Genomic DNA, 22,254 nt, shown 5'->3' on the forward strand with positions numbered 1-22,254 from the left:
CTCCTTCTTAGAGATTAAATTAATAAAGTTGCTGTGAGTAACCTAATCATGACCCTGATGCTTATGCCCCTAAATCCATTGAACAGTTGCATTCTTACTCCTAGGAGCTAGCAAAGAAGAGACCATATGGGGACTGCCTTGAGGGAATGAGTAGAAGAAGATAGTCAAAGGACTGTTGAAAAAAAAATTCAATTAAACATGTGCAAAAATACTTTGATTGACAGGTGGCATCATATCCTGTGAGACGGCCACTGAATGCTGAGTCAGAGCCCAAGGCATGATGCAAGCTAACTGCAGAGGATGCTTCATGCTGTTTGGCACCAGGAGAGGACTCACAACCAATACAGTATGCAGCTCACAAGCGGATTGGAGTGGATTGGATCGGAGTTGTGTGTACAAGGGATGGTGAAGTTGATGGAAGTCGGAGAGGAGAGCTTGCAAATATTTGTATTATTTTGCAACTCAAGATAGAGAAGCTCCAAGGATTTCGATGAAATCGACTGTGTTTGTGACTTATTTTTAAGTGTGAAAAGTGATCAGTGCATTGCCAGTGCCTATATCTGGATATTTGCTTCCATACTCTGCTATGATATTTTTGAGCTGTATCTGGGTGCATCACCCTCAGATTGTAGCGTACATTGGCTTGTGAACGCGATCAAAATTCAGAGCCAACAAGAATCTGAGAGGCGGTGAGCTAATGCCTTTTGTCTGATGTATTTGCATCAAACACCCATTGCATTCAGTTCGTTTCACACCATTCTTCCCCCACAAAGGAAATATTCTAAAGTGATATAAACCTTTCTGAACTCACAGTTTCTGCTCCCAAGCAGAAACCAATTTCACTAATAAATATCAGCCCCGAGTTGCTGTTCTTCAGTGTCAGTCCAGTTACAGATAGACACTCTGTTTGTTTTCATGGCTAAACACCTCAATGCACTCACCAACCCCAATTGTCATGAGAACTACTGACCTCTCCTTATTTCAAATCCTCAACAATTGGAATAAAGATCGGGATAGATAATGTATCACCATTATCAAAGCCTTACATCTATTCACCACACCCACCTTTGTTACCTAGTTCTTGCGTGTGTGCGTGAACACTTATATGTATGTGTCTGTGTGTTTTGCTTTACCCCTAAATAAAACACAAAAACCTATTTCAAATCCCACTGAAGATCTGCTTGATTCAGGAACTGCTATAGATTGGCTGAGTCCAGAGGTCACTATTGCCCCAGTAAAACTATTTCTTTCTATTGAGCTAAGTACCAAACTCCCCTAAAAGCATAGCGCTTGCATCCCACAACATTCCAGAATTGGCACTTTAGGATTGGATATTTAGAAACCTTACAAAGTGGAGAACAATAGTGCCTCACTAAAACTAGAAATTCCAAGATTCCACAGGAAGTTGTTAGGACAATTAAATTATGTGTGAAAGGGAACTAGGAATCATAGTACTGCACAAGTTGAACATGTGTCAACAGTGTGATGCAGCAGCTAAAAATGCCAATGTGATCCTAGGCTGTATCAATAGGAGTATAGTGTCAAGATCAAGGGAAGTAATTGTGCCACTCTATTCTGTTTTGGTCAAGGCTCACTTGCAATAATCCTGTGTCCAGTTCTGGGACGACAATTCAAACAGATGTTGAGAAGCTGGAGCATGTCCAGAGGAAGGAAACCAAAATGGTGAATGGTCTGGAAACCATGTTCTCTGAGGAATGACTTAGGGAGCTGGGCATGTTTAGCTTGGAGAAGAGAAGGTTAAGAGTGGATATGACAGCCCTGTTCAAATATTTGAAGAGATGTCATATTCAGGATGGAGCAGGCTTGCTTTCTGCTACTCCAGAGAAAAGGACATGGAATAATGGATGCAAGCCACAGGGATAAGAGATTCGACTTAAACTTTAAGAGGAACTTCCTCACAGTAAGAGATCTTCAACAGTGGAATATACTCCCTCAGAGTTTGGTGGAGTCTTCTTTGGAGGTTTTTAAACAGAGGCTGGATAGCCATCTCTTGGGGATGCTTTGAATGTCTATTCCTGCATGGCAGAAGATTGAACCAGATGGTCCTTGTGATCTGTTTCAACTCTTTGATTATATCATTCTAAAGCAGAATCATAGCGCTCTGACAGTAAATTATGAAAGGGCCCTCAGTCTTAACAGGAAGGGCAATGGATTCAGGTTCCTTACCCACAGAGGCCACATTCTCGTAATTCTCCATCATCACATTACTGTACATAAGTTTCTGCTTCTTCGTCAACATTTTCCATTCCTCTTCGGTGAAATATACCGCCACATCCGCAAAGGTCACCTGCAACAGAAAATAGCCCTCATCCAGAGAATGACTAAACAAAAGGGGAGGAAAGCACATGGTGCATCCAAATATTATTTGATCACTTTAGAATTCAGTCCAGGAAATAAACTTTAAATTCTGCAAGCCAGAAAAAAGCTGCAGCCTTTGAGATCCAGTTTGTCTCGAATCCTATCAATATAATATACAATATAATAAAGAATATAATTTAGGCCATTTCTGGAATATTATTGATTGATTAGGATACTGACTATCCCAACATGTATAGTACATTTAGTCACCAATGAATTATAGTGCATTTAGCCATATGTCACCTAATTTGAGAGGTATATTTCATTGTTAAAAACAGTTCTGGGGAGTGCTCTGGGTCTGAGAGCCACTGGGCCCACCCTCAATTTAGGCCTAGACATATTCTCCCATATCCCCCAGCATTTCACAGATGGGGAAAGCAAGACACATGTGGCTAAGCAACACCAGAAGGTGGTCAAGATGGCCAAAGTTGTATGATAAAGATCACACAAGCGAGGAAGGGTACCGCAGTTTGCTTTTGCCTCCGTCTCCTGGCAAGGGCAAGACCCTGCTTCCTCCTCTCCTCCCTTCTCCCCTCTTTTGAGTGGAAGGGATGAACACTCTTTTGAACTTGGAACAAATTTTTCAGCAACTGAACTGACCTGAGGAGAATGGGGAAAGTGGGAGGAGGAGAGAGAAATAGGACATTTTCTAAGCCCCTGAAAAAATGAGGTGACAGAGGATTACCCAGGACTCTTTCTGCCAAACTGGGACAGTATGTTCTCCGCTTGCTTTCATGAGCCGGACCAGACATAGATGAAACTAATAGTAAGGATGGCAGCTTACCAAAGAGCTGTTGTACCTCAGGAGCCTCTTTCTGTTGGAGCCCGACTCCCTCCGCTTGGCCTCTGTTTCGGCCATCAGGTGGGCAGGGGGATCCTGGTTGTCCTGCACTTGGGTCACTTCTAGCAAGAGAGGCCCAAAGCCGTGTCCAAGGAGGCCAAGATGAAGGTCCTGAGAAAAGGGACCAGGATTAGGATTGACATGGCAAGAAACCCTGCAGCAATCAAAAACACAAAGAACAGCATCCTGCTGGAGACATACACAGGTGACATATGCCTCCTTTGGCCCAATGCAGAGGTGGGCATCCCCTTCCTCCCTCTGCACCAAACAAAGCTCCCTGGACCTAGCATAGATTTACTTCAGCTCCCCTACTCAACAGATACTCCATGCCTTATTAGAGTGGGGGGGGGGGAATTAGGGGATGGGGAATTAGAGAGGCCCCTGGTTATGTCCCCATAGATAGATGTGAAATCAGTGCATCATAAATAAATAAACCATCTGCTGAAACCTGCAGAGGTCCCCAGTGCTTTTCCCCAGCATCAGCCCCTTTCACAAGAAGGCTGCATGCACACTATAGAAATAAGGCACTTTGACACCGCTTTAACTGCTCAGTGCTATGGAATCCTGGGATTTTACCTTTTGGACACTTAGCCTTCTCTGCCAGAGAGTTCTCATGCCACAACAAACTACAAATCCCAGGATTCCATAGAATGGAGCCAGGAGTTTCAAACTGGATTATTTCTGCAGTGCAGATACATCCTGAGTCGATTGTAAAAGGATAGAAGCACCCATGTCTTGTTTTTATCCTCCTAATAATGGTTTTCCTTTAAAAAATTAAGTAGTTTGTTTTAGTCTAGAATCCTTATTTTTGTTGTTTGTTTTATGTTTCATTCTTGGTAATATGAGTTATTCTGGTCTGTCTCCTTCCTTCTTGCCTAAAAATCTATTAATAAGGAAACTGGGGAGACTTTTAAAACCTCCCAAAGGAGCCACTTTTGGCCTTGTTTGGGGGACTAGCCTCCTCTTAGGAGCCAAAGCCCAATGTTTGTGAAGAAGAAGAATAAGGCTTGTATTAAAACTATCCTCCCATTTCTGATCCCTTTTAAAACCTATGTTCCCCAGAAGGAGCAGAGCTGTGTAATAAGAAAACCCTCTCAGAAAAGAGACACAAAGAGACACACTTCCTTCCTTTTGGCCCAAGGAGCCTGGCCTCCTTCTCTCTCTGGAGCCTCAGGAGAGAAAGAGAGAACTCTGTTCAACTGAGGACTCAGAGAAGGTTCCGGAATATTATTCCCCACAGTCACAAGCAGCACAAAATGGCTGCCAGAACACAAAATGGCCACCTCTGGCTCAGCACTTGGAGGCCTCAGTGCAGTAGTGAAACCTACCACTTCCAGGCCTTGTCCCTCTGCTCCCTCTCCCCTCTCTCTCTGCCTCCTTCCTTCCTCCTTCTCTCTCTCTCTCTCTCTCTCTCCCTCTTTCCTTCCTTCCTTCCTTCCTTCCTTCCTTCCTTCCTTCCTTCCTTCCCTCTCTCTGTCCCCTTCTCACTCACTCTTCCGCGTGCAGAGCTAAATAGAGAGGCAGAAGCTCCTCCCCTTCTTTAATCTGGCCAATGGGAGCAGAGGAGCTGGAAGGCCCCGCCCCTGCCCCACCCTCACAGGCTCCTCCTGCAGTTAATATGGAACAAGGCAGGAGGGACTGAGGGACCCTGGAGCCCCAGCCACACTGGTGGCCATTTTGTGTTCTGGCGGCCATTTTGTGTGCTGTTTGTGACTATGGAGTATGTTCTAGAACCTTCTCTGAGTCCTCAGTTGAACATGCATAAACACACACAGATACACACACACACAGAGAGAGAGAGAGACATACAGACACACATATACACACATTATATATACACACACACACACAGAGACATATATACACATACATATACTGTATATATACATACGTGTCACAACAAACTACAATTCCCAGGATTCCCTGATTTGAGAAGGGAATTGCCTCCACGCTTCCAGATCACAGCCCCAGAGAAAAAATCTCTGCAGTATATCAGCATTGCCAATTTAAGTCCACTTTTCCAGCTGCATTTGAATTTAATAATGATAATAATAATGGCGATGATGATGATAGATAGATAGATCGTGTAGCACCTTTGAGACTCACTAAAAGAAAAGTTGGCAGCATGAGCTTTCCTAGACTTAAGCGTACTTCCTCAGATGTATGGGAATTGTAGTTTATTGTGGCACCAGAGCTCTCTCTAACAAAACTACAATTCCCAGGGTTCCCTAGCACTGAGCCACGGCAGCTAAAGTGGTCTTGAACTGGATTATTTCTGCAGTGTGTCTTGGAACCAACTCAGGCTGCATCTTCACTCCAGAGACAATCCAGTTTCATACCGTTTTAACTGCCATGGCCCAGTGCTATGACGTCCCAGTAATTGTAGTTTGTTATCATACAAGAGTTTGCTGAGAGAGAAGGTTCAATGTCTCAGAGAACTAGAATTCCCAGGATTCCATAGCACCGAGCCTGGGCAATTAAAGGGGTGTCAAACTGGATTATTTCTGCAGTGTGGTTGCAGCCGAACACGTTTCTATTTTGCATAAATCTTCCTGGCCCCCCTTCATGTCCAAATAAGTATCTTAAAGGTATTAGAAGGACTGAAAGATTCTTTGTTTGGTCCAATGGTAATTTTGAGAGTTGAAATACGTTACAATTATTTTTATTCAATTAGGTTTACATTTATTTGCTAAAGATCCACCATATTAATAAAAATATAAATAAATCCTATTATTATTATTAACATTACGGGAACTTTCAAGGGATTTTGACTGAATATTCCGTGTAATATGGGGTGGATTCCATGGATTTTGGTAAAACATGCCGGGAAATAAGTTCAAGGCTTCTTACCAACACTGGTCCTGCCCTGCAGTAAGGCCACTCCAATCCCTCTCAACCGAGGACTACAACTCCCAAGTCTTCTTTCTTTCTTTCTTTCTTTCTTTCTTTCTTTCTTTTTTTGTTACTTTCCTTCTTCCTTCCTTCCTTCTTTTCTCCCAAGCTGCCTTGTGTTAGTGCTGTTACTGCTCTTGTTGTCGTTGTGTGCTTCTAAGTTGTCTCTGACTTATGGTGACCCTAAGGGAAGTCCATTGAAGGCTTTTCTTGGCAAGATTTGTCCAGAAGTGGTTTTGCAAGTGCCTCCCTCTGAGGCTGAGAGAGTGTGACTTCTTGCCTAAGGTCACTCAGTGGATTTCTGTGGCCAAGAGGGCATTCGGACCCTGGGCTCCAGGGTCATAGTCCAATGCTCCAGCCACTAAACCACCGCTGGCTCTTTCTTGAGGCTTTGTAGTTTTTTGTGGAGTGGCTCTAAGTCATTGCCGACTTCTGGGGAGCCTTCCCTGGGGTTTTCTTGGCAAGAGTTGTTCAGAGGAGGTTTGCCATTGCCTTCCTCTGAGGCTGAGAGAGTGTGACTTCTTGCCCAAGGGACCCAGCTGGTTTCATGGAGGAGTGGAGCACTGGAGCCTGGACTCCAGAGTTGTAACCCAACACTCAAACCATTGCACCACACTGCCCCCCGTTCCCATGTACAACCTGAGAAATAATAGCAGACTTTTTTCTGTTCTTCATGTGTGTCTTCAAGTCTAATCCAATTTATGGCAACCCTAAGGCAAACTTATCATGGGGTTTCCTTGGCAGGTTTATTCAGCGAGGGGATGCCATTGCCATCCTCTGAGGCTGAGAGAGTGTGACTTGCCAAGGGTCACCTAAGTCCAAAACACACTGCAGCAATAATCCAATCTGAGATTGCTTTAACTGCCCTGGCTCAGTGCTAGGGTATTGTGGGAGATGTAGTTTTGTGAGACATTGAGCCTTCTCTGTCAGAGGGCTCTGGTGCCACAATAAACTCCAGTTCCCAGGATTCCCTAGCACTGGGCCAGGGCAGTTAAAGCGCTCTCAAAATGGACTATTGCTGCCGTGTGTTTTGGAGCTTTCTTGGCCGCAAACTGTCCATATCCTGCAATGCATCTCCTAATTCTGTTGGCAGTCCCTCCCTCCCAACACTTTCTCATTTCCCCCAAAACCAGCACAAAGCTGGCAGATGGAAAGAGGTTTTAAAGCAGCATTTAAATCTGCCATATTTGTTTTTAAAAGACTAAATGTCCCAAATGCTATTATCAGTTTTGTAGCTATTATTACAGAAAGACGTAGAGTGCAAACTCCTGAAGTACCTTTATTTTCTGGAGTGAGATGGGCTTTTCCAACTGACTCGCTGTGATGATCTCCGGTGGTCCAAGCAGCCAAACTGCGGCCCTGTAATAATAATAATAATAATAATAATAATAATAATAATAATAATGTTTTTATACGCCTCTCTTCAGCCAAAAGGCAATCAGAGTGGATTACAAATTGTTAATTAGATATTTAGACATTTTGGCTCTTAGCCCAGCAGACCCTTAACTTCCTTAAATCTCGCTGCCATCATCCAGTGAATTATAAAAGGACTTCCCTTAACCTACACTGGGACCAGTTAAGGAACCTTATTTCTCCTTCTTTACTGATCTTCCAAGCATCAACCGATCCAAGACACGTGTAAAAGGAGCGTTGAGTAGAAGATACTCTAAGGAGGTATTTACTATAAATAACAAAATATAACTAAAATGTAAGTCATACAAGATATTAAGTATCTTGCAGGTTACAATATTTGTAAGTATATAATATACAATTCACACAAGCTATTAAAATAATAAATAGACCTAAACATCCAATTCTGAGACTAACTTCCAAGATCCGCTCTTTAACTCTCTCTCTCTCGATCTCCAACCGACACAATTCCCCCAACTGTCTCTTGGTCTCTCAGGCCTTATATCTCCTTCTCATGGAAGCTTCCAGAAGAACCTTTATCTTGCTCTCTGATTGGTCAAGAGAGCCTTCCGTAGCAGTGATGTCATTCTGCATTTGCATAAACCTCCCTTTTCTGCCTGAAGAAGACCTCCATTGACTGGAGCCCAGTCATTACACTTTCCCAAGGCAAGGCTTGCACCTATTTTCCAATGTTGTTCTTGGTGTCTGCCTTCCAGTTGTTTCCAGGTCTTATGGTGACTTTATGGGAGTCTCTGAAGGGGTTTTCTTGGCAGGTTTCTTCAATGTGGGTTTCCCATGGCCATCCTCTGAGGCTGAGAGAGTGTGACTTGCCCAAGGCTTCAGTGGTTTTGAAGCCTTTTTGCTTTATCTTCTAGAAGGATGCTGAGGTGTTGCTTCTTGTACTGAAGAATGAGAGGAACCTTGTGGCATCCAAAAGGCTAACATTCTCTGGAGTTATGTCTGATAATATGAATATATAGGATTTCAATCCCTGTTCGTTTATTAAAAGGTTTATAGTGCACCCCATATCATAGAATCTCACAGCTATGTCCCTTAATAGCAGTTAACCAAATTAAACAGTATATAAAACAAAAACATGGAACAAGCTAGACAAGAGGCCTCCAGGCTGCACCTGGCTCTTTTGCATTGGTGGCGGCAGTGGAGCTGCGGCTGTGAGGAGGCCAAGCCTCAGACGCCTCTCCGTCGCCGCCGCCAGGAACTCCTGTGGTGGTGATGGTGACGGCGGAGAGGAGGCCAAGGAGAGTGCCAGAGGCGTCCTCTCCGCCGCCGCCTTTGCGTGAGGGCCAGGTGCTGGGCTGGAGTCTTCTTGGCCTCCAACACCCAAACCTGGCCCTTTTGTGCTTGCGGTGGCAGCGAGGAGGCTGAGGAGGCATCTGGTGTTGCTGCTCCGCCACCTCGGGCTCCTTGTTGCCAAGGCCAGGGGAAAGGCGAGGTGTTTCTCCTGGAGGCCAAGTGTGCTGGCAGTGGAGCGAAGGCCGAGGAGTACTGCCAGAGGCCTCTTCGGCCCCCTCTCCACTGCCGCCATGGCGCAAGGGCCGTGTGGGGCTATTGGAGGCCAAGAGGCCTCTGGGTCACCACCCGGCCCTTCAGCGGTTATGACAGTGGAGGCGTGCAGGCCGAGGTGGAGAGGAGGCCTCTGGCGCTGATCCTCTGCCTCCTCTTCGCTGCCACCGCAGCAATCACTGCCACCTCCGCAGAAGGGCCGGATGGTGGGCTGGAGCCCTCTTTGCCTCCAACATCCCCACGCGGCCTTTCCCCCGACCGTGGCGGTGAGGAGGGAAAAAGTTGGGGAGGGGAGGAGAGGAGAGGGACTTTTGTCCCCAATGTTGGCACGTGTGGATTTGAGCATACGTGGATTTTGGTATACGCCGGGGGGCGGAACGGATCCCCCACGTATACCAGGGCCCCACTATATTTGCAAGCAAAGGAGGGCCAAGAGAGCCCTGGAGAGCCTTGCCTTGGGGTGGCTCTGGATCTCTGGTGCCTAACAAACTACAAATCCCAGGATTCCTCAGGATGGAGCCAGGAGAGTTAACACAGTTTCGAACTGGAATATTTCTGCAGTGCAGACACAGCCTGAGCTGGTTGTAAAAGGGTAGAAGCGCCCAAGTCTGGTTTTTTTCCTCTCTTAATAATGCTTTTACTTTCAAAAACTAAGCGCTTTGTTTTGTTATTTTTGTTGTTGTTTGTTTGTTTCATTCTTGGTAATATGAGATGGTCTGGTTTGTCAACTTCATTCATGCATTAAAATCTCTTAATAATAAAACTGAAGAGACTTTTAAAACCTCCCAGAGGAGCTACTTTTAGCCTTTTGGTGGGGGGGGGGGGGGAATCCTCCTCTTAGAAGCCAAAGCCTGATGTTATGAAGAATAATAATAATGCTTGTATTAAAACTATCCTCTCCATTTCTGATCCCCTTTAAAACCCATGTTCCCCAGAAGGAGCAGAGCTGTGTCTATTTGAAAAGACACACAAAACACACAAAAATAAACACACTTCCTTCCTTTTGGCCCAAGGAGCCTGGCTTCCTTATCTCTCTAAAGCCTCAGGAGAGAAAGAGATGCCTCTGTTCAACTGAGGCCTCAGAGAAGGTTCTGGAACATTATTCACCACAGTCACAAGCAGCACAAAATGGCCGCCAGAACACAAGGAGGCAGGGACTGGGATTCCAGCCAATCAGGGCCAGGGACACAAAATGGCTGTCAGAAAACAAAATGGCCTCCGGAACAGAAAATGTGAGTCTGGGGCAGGGGGTGGGGTCTTCCAGGTCCTCTGCCCCCATTGGCCAGCCTCAAGAAGAGGAGGAGCTTCTGCTTCTCTATTTAGCTCTGCGTGCGGAAAAGTGACTGAGGAGAGAAGCAGAGTGTCAGAGGGAGAAAGAGACAGATAGAGAGACAGGAAGGAAGGAGGAGAGAGGAGTAGAGTGTAAGAGAGATAAAGAGACAGACAGGAAGGGAGGAAGGAAGGAGAGAGGAGCAGAGTGTAAGAGAGATAAAGAGACAGACAGGAAGGGAGGAAGGAAGGAAGGAAGGAGAGAGAAGCAGAGTGTCAGAGGGAGAAAGAGACAGATAGAGAGACAGGAAGGAAGGAGGAGAGAGGAGTAGAGTGTAAGAGAGATAAAGAGACAGACAGGAAGGGAGGAAGGAAGGAGAGACGAGCAGAGTGTAAGAGAGATAAAGAGACAGACAGGAAGGGAGGAAGGAGTGAGGGGAGTGAAGCGACAGCAGAGGGACACGGCCTGGAACCACTAGGCTTCACTGATGCACTGAAGTCTGTCTGGGCCTGGCTTGGGTCTACTGCTGCTGCTTTTCTTTGGCCACTGCCATTAAGGAGGGGAGGAAGGAGGCCCAGCAGTCCTTCTAGGCATGGCCCTCTCTCTGAAGTCCCAAAGGGGATTCCATTGCTTTTAATGGTGGCGCTCATGCTGTAGCAAAGATGATGATGATGATGATGATGATGATGATGATGATGATGATGATGATTTTATCAGGCCTAGGGGGGAGGATAGAGCTGCTGCCATACCTTAATCATCATTAATGCCACCTTCCTGTGCCTTCTTGCTTTGCACCACTGTAATGGCCATGGCTCAGTGCTATGGAACTCTGGGAATGTTCTTTTGGTTTGGCATTTTAGGTGTTGTTAAGGTTTGGAAATACTGTTTGAGGACCCTTCCGACTTTGGGGCCCTTTCCGCCTCCATTATGGCTTCCCTGAAGGCCTCAAACTGCCAAGTGCCAAGCGCTGAAACAGAGACATCCATTTTGTGCTTCTTGTGACTGTGGGGAATAATGTTCCAGAACCTTCTCTGAGGCCTCAGTTGAACAGAGGCTTCTCTTTCTCTCCTGAGGCTCCAGAGTCAGAAGGAGGCCAGGCTCCTTGGGCCAAAAGGAAGGAAGTGTGTCTCTTTGTGTGTCTTTTGTGTGTCTTTTCTGAGAGGGTTTCCTTATTACAAAGCTCTGCTCCTTCTGGGGAACATGGGTTTTAAAAGGGATCAGAAATGGGGAGGATAGTTTTAATACAAGCCTTATTCTTCTGCTTCACAAACATAGGGCTTTGGCTTCTAAGAGGAGGATTGCCTTCCAAAAAAGGCCAAAAGTGGCTCCTTTGGGAGGTTTTAAAAGTCTCCCCAGTTTCCTTATTAATAGATTTTGAGGCAAGAAGGAAGGAGACAGACCAGAATAACTCATATCACCAAGAATGAAACAAACAAAAAGAGAAACAAACAAGAACAACAAAAATAATGATTAGACAGAAAAACAAACTGCTTATATTTTAAAAAAGCAAAACCATTTTTTACAGGATAAAAATTTGACTTGGGTGCCTCTATTCTTTTACAACCAAGTTAGGCTCTATCTGCACTGCAGAAATAATCTGTTTCGAAACTGCTTTAACTCTCCTGGTTCCATCCTATGGAATCCTGGGATTCGTAGTTTGTTGTGGCATGAGAGCTCTCTGGCAGAGAAGGCTAATGTCCCAAAGGTAAAATCCCAGGATTCCATAGCACCGAGCAGTTAAAGCGGTGTCAAAGTGTCTTATTTCTAAGTGCGGATGCAGCCTTCTTGGGAAAGGGGCTGATGCTGGGGAAAAGAGGAGGAATGCAGAAGGAAAGGAGGACGGACGGAGGGCCACCTGCAGCTGGACTGGCCTCCCTGAGCGGTCAAGACCTGAGCTGGGTTGTGGACAATGGGCACTCTTAATATCAATATTAATATCTTTCACTATTGATTGTAATTAAGGAGGGGATCAGATTCCTCCTTTCAATAGCATCAGGAAAATGTTTAGGTGTTGTTAAGTTTGCAAATCCTGTTTGGGGTCCCTTCCGACTTTAGGGCCCTTTCATCCTCCATTTTGGGTTCCCTGAAGGCTGCCAACTGCCAAGCACTGAGGCAGAGGGAGCCATTTTGTGTCCTGGCGGCCATTTTGTGTCCCAGTGGACTTTTTCGTTTCTGTCAGCCATTTTGTGTTCTGGTGGACATTTTGTGCTGCTTGTGAATGTGGGGAATAATGTTCCGGAACATTCTCTGAAGCCTCAGTTGAACATGTCAGGGAATGAAATGGATGTGGCCACTAGGTGGAGCTGTTGTGCAAGTTATATATATACAGCTCTAGTGGCAGTTATATGTGTCAGCATTCGAACAGTGCATCATCGGAATGTTGATGCAACTGTCAACTGTCCTTCCTAACTGTCACTGAGAGACAGAGTGAGACAGTTGGTGTGGGAGAGCAACTGCCTCTCTGTGGAGGGTGTTACTGTGGCTGCGTCACAGGTTGTGTTATTATTGTTGGTTGTGTAAATAGTGTGTATTAGAGACGGTTGTCCAATACACTGTGTGTGTGTGTGTGTGTGTGTGTGTGTGTGTATATATATATATTGTAAATATTGCAAACGAAGATTAAAGTCCTCATGAAGAGTGAAGGCTTGTTCTGTGGTTATTTCTCAAGCCTGGAGCTCATGACCGTTTGCAGTGGTGAAGGAATATTTCCTTCTTGACCAGAATACCTTTGCAGACATCTCCACAGATTCCTTCTCCCTGGCGTCCTGTCGATGTGGTTCAACTCAGCAGGTGGTTGTGGTGGACACAGCGCGTCTTTCCACACGCCCCAACAAAACAGAGGTTCCTCTTTCTCTCTCTGAGGCTCCAGAGCGAGAAGGAGGCCAGGTTCCTTGGGCCAAAAAGAGGGTTGTGTGTCCCTTTGTGCCTCTGACCCTCCATTTTGTGGGGAAGGAAGGAAGGAAGGAAGGAAGGAAGGAAGGAAGGAAGGAAGGAAGGAAGGGGCCTGTGGGGGTCTGAGGAAGGGAGGCAGGACCAGTGGAGAGGCTGGGCTTTGGGGGCTGAGAGAGAGAGAGGTGGGGAAAGAGACCCTCCCTTTGGGCCCTAGCTGGGGAGGGTCCACCGGTCCTTGCCTCCCCCTTTGGGAAAGGAGACCCCCTCAGCCCCCTGGACTAACTCCTGACACTCATTCCTAGAATGGCTGGGACTCAGAGGAGTTTCATAGGCATTGTCACCTTCTGCCCTCCATGGCCATTGGCACTGACCTTTTCCCATTGCCTTCCCTCCCTCAGCCCTGTGGACCTCTTCCTCCTTCGCATTCAGAGCAACCCTTCTCTACGGCTGAGGAGACGGCCTCTGACCCAGGGAAGCTCCGGCCATAAAGGACTGCAGAAGAGGCCTTTCTGGGGCTGAAGAAGTCAGTGTCTTTGTACTGAAGGTAGGCTTTTATTCCTGGAGCTGAAAGATGACCTTTGTTTAAATGTTTCAGTCCAGAATTGTATGGAAATGTTGCAGCTGAGAGAGTGAGCCCATGCTTTGCAGGCATAAAGCCCCAAATTCGCTCTCTAACAGCATTGTCTTCCCAGAAGGTGGAAGGGAGATTTCCAGACCTCAGACACACAGTGCGCAAGTGAGTCCTTTTTATGGGAACTGTGTGTGTATGTGTTGTTTACTAGAACTTTGTGAGATATTAGTTTCACTGGGTTTATAAAATGAATTTATATACGTCTTCACTTACCCCAAATGAGCATAATCCAGGGTGCAATATTCAAGTCATAAACCTATACATTTATAGATATTTGTTATATCAAGTGCAACATATTCAGCAGTTTGCATCTTTTTAAAAAATATTCAAGGAAAAATGAAGAAATTGTGATTTTAACAATAGATCCATTCAGAAACAATGCACACAAATGTATATGCCTCAATTTCTATGTGGCTTTAGCAAGAAGAGGGAGGAGGTTCATACTTCATGCTCCTGCTATGACTGACATAGGAAACACAGCAGTTAAGCTTAGAAAAATAGTCTCATCTGCAAAAATAAAGTAATTATTTTGACCAGTGTTTAAATGGGGAGGGGGCCATGATGATGGGAGGGCATGGATTAGATCTGTAAGGTAATTCATGTCTCATCCAGCCCAAGAGCTAGAGCTTCTTCACCTGGGACATAAAGCAGGTCCTCCCCCTCCTCCTCTGTGTGAAAGAGAAGTCAAATTCTCATCAGTGATGATGACACAACATGAAAAATTTGCATTCCTGAATTTAAAAATCTGAGGAGTCCTGAATCCTGTTGGTTAACTCTAGAGAGTAGACCCACTGAATCCATAAGTGACTGGTGAGTCAATATATAGATAAATCCAACTGATTCAATGATTCTACTCTTGTCAGGACTAGGCATAGGATACAGGCTAGGATTTAGGTCTGCATGTGGCTAGAACAGGATATTCCCAAGACAAGATGGACAGGCAACAGTGTGGAAAATGGGCACTCTCCACACTGGCAGAGACACTCTCAGAATTGTGACTTCTCTGCATGCAGAAGGCTGCCATGGGAATTGGGTGCTCGCTTTCCATCAGCGCAATCCTCTGGTGCCCCCTGATCCTGGGAGAAGGGCTGGATCCCATGGAAGGGGAGCAGCCTGAGAAGAGAGAGCTCCTTTCCTGCCCTTCTTGACTGGGGGCCTCCCTGGAGAAGGGCCATTTGTAGACTCATTCCACCCAGAGAAACACTGGAGCATAGAGAGTTCTACTGGTTTGGCCACTGGGAGAATGAGGAACCACAAGGCCAGACAGCCTGACCCAGCAAAACCCTCTATGCTCCAGTGTTGCTCCGAGTGGAATCAGGCTACAACTGGCCATTCACTGACCCAGGTCCTACCATAGAGTTGTGGAAGCCATCCCGCATAGCCATTCCATGCCTGGTGAGAGTGTTGGTGTGAGGTATTAGAGAAGCATCCAGCTGTGTTTCTGTAGTCAGAAGCAAAATGAAGAAATCTTCTTCTGAGGGCAACTGGGGACCTCTGCAGGTTTCAGCAGATAATGCACTCATTTCACATCCAGCTATGAGGACATAGTCAGGACCCTTTCCAATTCCCCATCCCCTGATCTCTCACAAGGCATGGAGTAAGTGTTGTGTAGGGGAGCTGCAGTGAGTCTGTGCTAGGTCCAGGGGGTTTTGTTTGGTGCAGAGGGAGGAAGGGGATGCTCACCTCTACATCGGCCCAAATGAGGCATATGTTACCTGCATATGTCATCAGCAGGATGCTGTTCTCTGTGTCTTTGACTGCTGCAGGGTTTCTTGCTAAACCAAGCCTTACCCTGGTCTTTTTTCTCAGTAACTTCATCGCGATTCCCTTGTACACAGCGTTGGGACATTGTTTGCTGGAAGTGACCAAAGTGCAGGGCCACCAGGATCCCCCTGCCCACCTGATGGCCAACACAAAGGCCAAGCAGAAGTTGCTGGGCTCCAACAGAAAGAGGCTGCCGAGGGTTAACAGCTCTTTGGTAAGTTGCCATCCTGACTGTTATTTTCATCTGTGTCTGGGCTGGATCATGAAAGCAAGCAGAGAAGATACTGTCCCAGTTTGGCAGAGAGAGTCCTGGTTAATCCTCTGTCTCCTCATTTTTTCAGGGGCTTAGAAAATGTCCTATTTCACTCTCCTCCTCCCATTTCCTCCTTTCTCCTCAGGTCAGTTCAGTTGCTGCAAAGTGCATTCCAGGTTCAAAAGAGTCTACAGCCCATCAATGCAAAAGAGGGGAGAGGGGAGGAGAGAAGGGGACAGGGTCTTGCCCTTGCCAGGAGTCTGAGCCAAAAGCAAAATGCTGTACCCTTTCTCGCTTGTGTGATCCTTATCATTAACAACTTTGGCCATCTTGACCCACTTCTGGTGTTGCTTGTCCACATGTGTGTTGCTTTCCCCATCTGTGAAATGCTGGATGATATGGAAGAATATCTCTGGACTTAAATTGAGGGTGGGCCCAGTGGCCCTGAAGCCCAGAGTACTCCCCAGAACTGTTTATTAAAAATGAAATTTGCCTCTGAAATTAGGTGAAATATGGCTAAATGAAAACTAATATACATGTTGGAATAGCCAGTATGTTAATCAATCAATAATATTCCAGAAATGGCTGAAATTATATTGTTTATCATATTGTATATTATATTGAAAGGATTCGAGACAAACTGGATGTCAATGGCTGTAGCTTTTTGCTTTCTTGCAGAATTTAAAGTTTATTTCCTGGACTGAATTCTGAAGTGTTGAAATAATATTTGCGATGCACCATGTGCTTTCCTCCCCTTTTGTTTAGTCACTCTCTGGATCAGGGCTATTTTCTATTCCAGGTGACCTTTCCGGATGTGGCTGTATATTTCACTGAGGAGGAATGGAAACTGTTAACAAAGAAACAGAGACTGATGTACAGTTATGTGATGATGGAGAATTATGGAAATGTAGCCTCTGTGGGTAAGGAACCTGAATCCATTTCACTTCCTTTGAAGACTGAGGGCCCTTTCGTAATTCACTGTCAGAGTGCTATGATTCCACTTTAGAATTATAAAATCAAAGAGTTGAAATAGACCACAAGGAGCATCCAGTTCAATCTTCTGCCATGCAGGAATAGACATTCAAAGCACCCCAAGGGATGGCCATCCAGCCTCTGTTTAAAGACCTCTAAAGAAAGAGACTCCACCAAACTCTGAGGGAGTATATTCCACTTTTGAAGAGCTCTTACTGTCAGGAAGTTCCTCCTAAGGTTTAAGTGGAATCTCTTGTCCCTGTGGCTTGCATCCATTGTTCCACGTCCATTAATTTGAAATTAATAATAATAATAACCATAATGTGATGCCACCATGCTCTGATGGAGTATATTCCACTGTTGAATAGCTCTTATTGTCAGGAAGTTCCTCCTAATATTTTGGTGGAACCTTTTTTCCTGTGGCTTGTGTGATCGAGTTTGGATTTATACACATATTGGGTACCAAGCGATCAAAAATCATGACCCCTGACTGACCCCATCACAGCCGCCATTATCCCAAAAGCGAGCTGACCACGTAGCCAGACAAGCCTAGCAGGCCATGGCTAAAGCAGAAAGGTAGATTTAAACCTTTAAAACCAGTTCTGGGAGTTGCCATTGTCGCAAGCAACCTGAATGAGGACAAAGGAAGTTTGCCTCACCTATTGATGGTATTAAGTACCCAGCCATCTACATAGTAGTCTTCTCCCAAAGAAGTGGCAGACCCTTTTGTGTATCCATTGTTTAACTTTAGTCTTAGTCAATAGATAGCCATGAAGACCTTTGTTCCGCAGGTAGCTATAGCCTGAGGATACATTTCGCAGTATAAATAAGACCCAGATTCCAGCCCTCCTTTGGGCTTTGTGAGCTACAGTTCCAAACCTCAACTCTGTCGAGCAATCGCTCTGGAGCTCTCTTGGGCACTGTGCCCTGCTGAAATCACTTGGGCAAGCCAAAGCCCACTGTCTCTTTCGGGCCTCTTGTTAGCTTAGCCGGCTGGAACTTAGCTCCTAGCCATCGTGGTTGCCGCTTGCTTTCTGTTCCACACTGCTGTGTTCACTTACCAACATCCCTCACATCTGTCGCTTGGAGAAGACTCCTAAGGTAAATATTTCAACGGTGCCTCTATCCTTTCTCCTTTACCCCCAACTCTTCCCCTCCCTTGCTTTAGCATTGAATGTGTGTGTGCGTGTGTGATCCCTTTTTGGTTGTGTGGCTTTAATAAATGTTTATATTTTATTTGCAACTCATTGACATTGCAGTCTCTGTTTCTTGGGGTTGGACTATATGACCTCTGGTATACACATAGGGACCCAATCCGCTGCGTGCGTTGTTAGGACACGCCTCTTGTAAATTTGAGCTAATTAAATTCCTCTGATTCGATCCTTCCTAACACTTGCGTCCATTGTTCTGTGTCCTTTGTTCTAGAGCAGCAGAAAGCAAGCTTGCTCCATACTCAGTATCTCTTCAAATACTTGAACAGGGCTGTCATATCCACTCTTAACCTTCTCTTCTCCAAGCTAAACATACCCAGCTCCCTAAGTCATTCCTCAGAGAGCATGGTTTCCAGACCATTCACCATTTTGGTTTCGTTCCTCTGGACATGCTCCAGTTTCTCAACTTCTGTTTGAATTGTGGTGCCCAGAACTGGACACAGGATCATTGCAAGTGAGCTCTGACCAAAACAGAATAGAGTGGAACTATTATTTCCCTTGATCTTGACACTATACTCCTATTGATACAGCCTAGGATCACATTGGCCTTTTTAGCTGCTGCATCACACTATTGACACATGTTCAACTTGTGCTCTACTACCATTCCTAGTTCCCTTTCACAAGTAATTTAATTGTCATAACAACTTCCTGTGGAATCTTGGAATTTCTAGTTTTAGTGAGGCACTATTGTTCTCCAATTTGTAAGGATTCTCAATATCCAATCCTAAACTGCCAATTCTGGAATTTTGTGGGAAGGAGCCATGGAGATTAATGCTTTTTGCCCCTAAATGGTCCTCAGCCCTTTCCTGAGCAGGTTTCCTGGCTTTTGTGGCCCCTCTTCCAGCCTTATGAGGCTCTGGAGAGGCTTCATGGGAAAAAGGCCTCCCTTGGCCCTTCAATGGATCAGAGAGGGCCCAACAGTGGCAAAATGGCCTCCACTTCCACAAAGGGATGCTGTGGGATATTGAGGGGCAAAACATTATTCCATATTTTTAGGCAACACAATTTGGGGTTTCCCCTGAGATCCCCTGGGGTCCAATGTGACCACCCCACTTCCCAACAGTAGTCCATCTCTGTCTTAGAGATGCCTTAAGGTTGTTTTAAGGCTCATCCCTCACACTTGACCCTCACTAACATCAGAAACCAGGTCCCAGACTCCTTGTTCTGCCTTTCCTAATGCATTAGTTGTATAATGATTGTCTTGCCTTTCTCAAGAAATGAGCCTCAAAGTGTCCCTTTTGTGCATCACACTCTGTGGGTGTGTGTCTGTGATAGAGAGATGGAGGCAATGTGAAAAACAGAAAGGCAGGGAAGAGATGCTGAAGGTCAAATGGTAAAGCAGTGCAGATGGGCAAGAGGCAGGGTTGGAGAGCGGAGGGAGAAAAGGAAGGGGATCAGGCCTCTGGGATCCAGGAGGGGAAGGCAGGAGCAAAGCCAGGATCGCCTAGCTTGAAAAACACACAAAGCATCACAAGAAGTAATTCGTATTGTAGCAATAAGGGTAAACATCAATCCATAAAATGAAATCCTAAACCTGGCAGGTAAAAATTGTCCCAAATAACTTTGAGAAATATAGACTTAAAATAGTGGCTTTGGCACGGTTGCTTAGAAAGTTGTATCCTAATCGAGTATCTCCCAAGCTGAGTTATATAACATTTCAAGCAGAATACAAGCTGCACATGGCGTGTTTATAGTGTTTATAGTGGCAACCCACTCATTAACTTCAAACTTCTAAAATGATTCATATAAAACAGAAGAGTCAAATGGATATAGTGCAGAAAACACCGTATACAATCCTATTAATTCCAAAATGGAAGTTGTATAAAAATGTAATAGCCTGACTCTGGGTCATAATTATTTCAAGATATTTCATGGGTGTTTCTACATCTGTTCCAAAAAAAATCTGCTACAAATAATCGCAGATGCACAATATCTGGCAACTTTAACAGTTACCTGCTCCTAATAATACAATTATTTGCAAGCTCTCCTCTCCGACTTCCATCAACTTCACCATCCCTTGTACACACAACTCTAATCCACACCAATCCACATGTGAGCTGTATACTGTATTGGTTGTGAGTCATCTCCTGGTGCCACACAGCATGAAGGGACCTCTGCAGTTAGCTTCCATCATGCCTTGGTCTCTGACTCAGGACTTTATGGCAGTCTCACAGGATATAATGCCACTTGCCAATCAAAGTATTTATCCATATGTTTAATAGAATATTTTTTGCAACATTCCTTTTTCTGACTATCTGCTTCCAGTGATTCCCTTAAGTCCCCTCCAATCTCTTCTTTGTTAACTCCTATAAATAAGGATACAATTGTTCCATGGATTTAGGGGCATAAGTAGTACAGTCATCCTTGGGTTACTAACAGAAACTCTCTTAATTTAATCTCTAATAAGGAGGGGTTAATGAGGGCTAAATCATGGGTAACACCCTCCTCTCTTAACGCTGATTTTCAGTCTTATCTGTCACTGTGCTTCTTTACAGAAAAAGATTTGAGTCATGAGAGAATCCACACAGGAAAGAAGTCACATAAATGCCAGCATTGTGGGAGACATTTTGCTTACAAGTCAATCCTTGTCATGCATCGAAGGGTCCATACAGGAGAGAAGCCATACAAATGCCAGCACTGTGGGAAATGTTTTTCTATGAAGTCAGTCCTAGTGACACATCAGAGAGTCCACACAGGCGAGAAGCCATACAAATGCCAGCGTTGTGGGAAATGTTTTTCCTCGAAGTCACACCTAGTGACACATCAGAGAGTCCACACAGGAGAGAAGCCATACAAATGCCAGCATTGTGGGAAATGTTTTTCTCAGAAGTCAGTCCTAGTGACACATCAGAGAGGTCACACAGGAGAGAAGCCATACAAATGCCAGCATTGTGGGAAATGTTTTTCTATGAAGTCACACCTAGTGATACATCAGAGAGGTCACACAGGAGAGAAGCCATACAAATGCCAGCATTGTGGGAAATGTCTTTCTCAGAAGTCAGACCTAGTGACACATCAGAGAGGCCACACAGGAGAGAAGCCATACAAATGCCAGCATTGTGAGAAATGTTTTACTTCGAAATCTTACCTAGTGATACATTAGAGAGTCCACACTGGAGAGAATCCGTACAAATGCCAGCATTGTGGGAAATGTTTTTCTCAGAGGTCAAGCCTAGTGATACATCAGAGAGGCCACACTGGAGAGAAGCCATACAAATGCCAGCATTGTGAGAAATGTTTTTCGTCAAAATCATACCTAGTGATACATCAGAAAGTACACACAGGAGAGAAGCCATTCAAATGCCAGCAGTGTGGGAAAGGTTTTTCTTGGAAGTCAGACCTAGTGAAACATCCACACAGGAGTGAAGCCACACAAATCTCAGCAGTAAACTAACATTATTTTTGTCAGTAAGGAATATAAAATATTTTCAATCCAACGGTGCTAAGAAAAGGCCCTTCTGATTTTGTTTGTAAGGTTTCTCTGTCCATATGTCTGTTTGTTTTAAAGTTGTATTTTGTTAAGTTTAGGTTTTATTTGCTAATAGTATAGATAGTTGCTATGGGTTGTCTATTTGGCTGGGGATTGTGGGTCATGGTATAGGTTTGCTAGATGAGGGGCTGGGATTTGTTGCAGCTGTCTAGAATATTTATGGGAATGATAGCTTTTGCATTGTGTGGGATGTTGGCTGAAGAAAGTCGGAGGCTGGTATTAACAGAAAGGGCTAGTTTCTAGGGATGGCAAAGTGGGGCTTGTTACCTGTGGGGCATAGACTGTAGGAATTGGAGGGGGGAGCTAGGCTTGGAAGAGGGAGCAGTTTTAGGTGTTTGGGGTTTTAATGTATTGTTTGCTTGGAATGGGCAGTTCTGGCTTAACCACTGAATTTTTGACTCTGTGTTCTCAATAAAGTTCTTTACTATTTCAACACACTGGACTCTTAAATGCACAGAAGTTGTGAATTTGTGCTAAACTGACCCTTTATTCCCTCCTCAGTTTTCTGTTCCATTCCCAGCCATAAGAACAGCAGAGGCAAACACACACAAACACAAACATAGAAGATACACAGAGAGAGCTTTATTTCCAAAGCAGAGCCTTCCTTTCCTGCCTTTTCCTCCTGAGTCCAGCTCTGCACCTTGGGCTCGCCTGGAGTCTCCTCAAAGGAAGAAAGAAGGGAAGAAAGGGGAGACTGCTGAATCCCCAGCGCATACCTTCCTTTC

General features: G+C 45.0%; 1 protein-coding gene across 1 annotated transcript in view; it reads left to right on the top strand.

The window, feature by feature from the left end:
* LOC149287706 (uncharacterized) overlaps positions 1 to 21,373 on the top strand; it is a 76,004-nt gene extending 54,631 nt beyond the window's left edge. Inside the window, exon 3 of the mRNA XM_089492564.1 lies at positions 20,618 to 21,373. Coding sequence (XP_089348690.1) covers positions 20,618 to 21,142 — 525 coding nt within the window. The 3' untranslated portion in view covers positions 21,143 to 21,373. The remainder of the gene's footprint in view (positions 1 to 20,617) is intronic.
* The last annotated feature ends 881 nt before the right edge of the window (positions 21,374 to 22,254 follow it).

This window comes from Sceloporus occidentalis, unplaced genomic scaffold (genome assembly GCF_023333645.1).
Source record: "Sceloporus occidentalis isolate IW3139 unplaced genomic scaffold, rSceOcc1.0.p SCAF_57, whole genome shotgun sequence".
Lineage (NCBI taxonomy): Eukaryota > Metazoa > Chordata > Lepidosauria > Squamata > Phrynosomatidae > Sceloporus > Sceloporus occidentalis.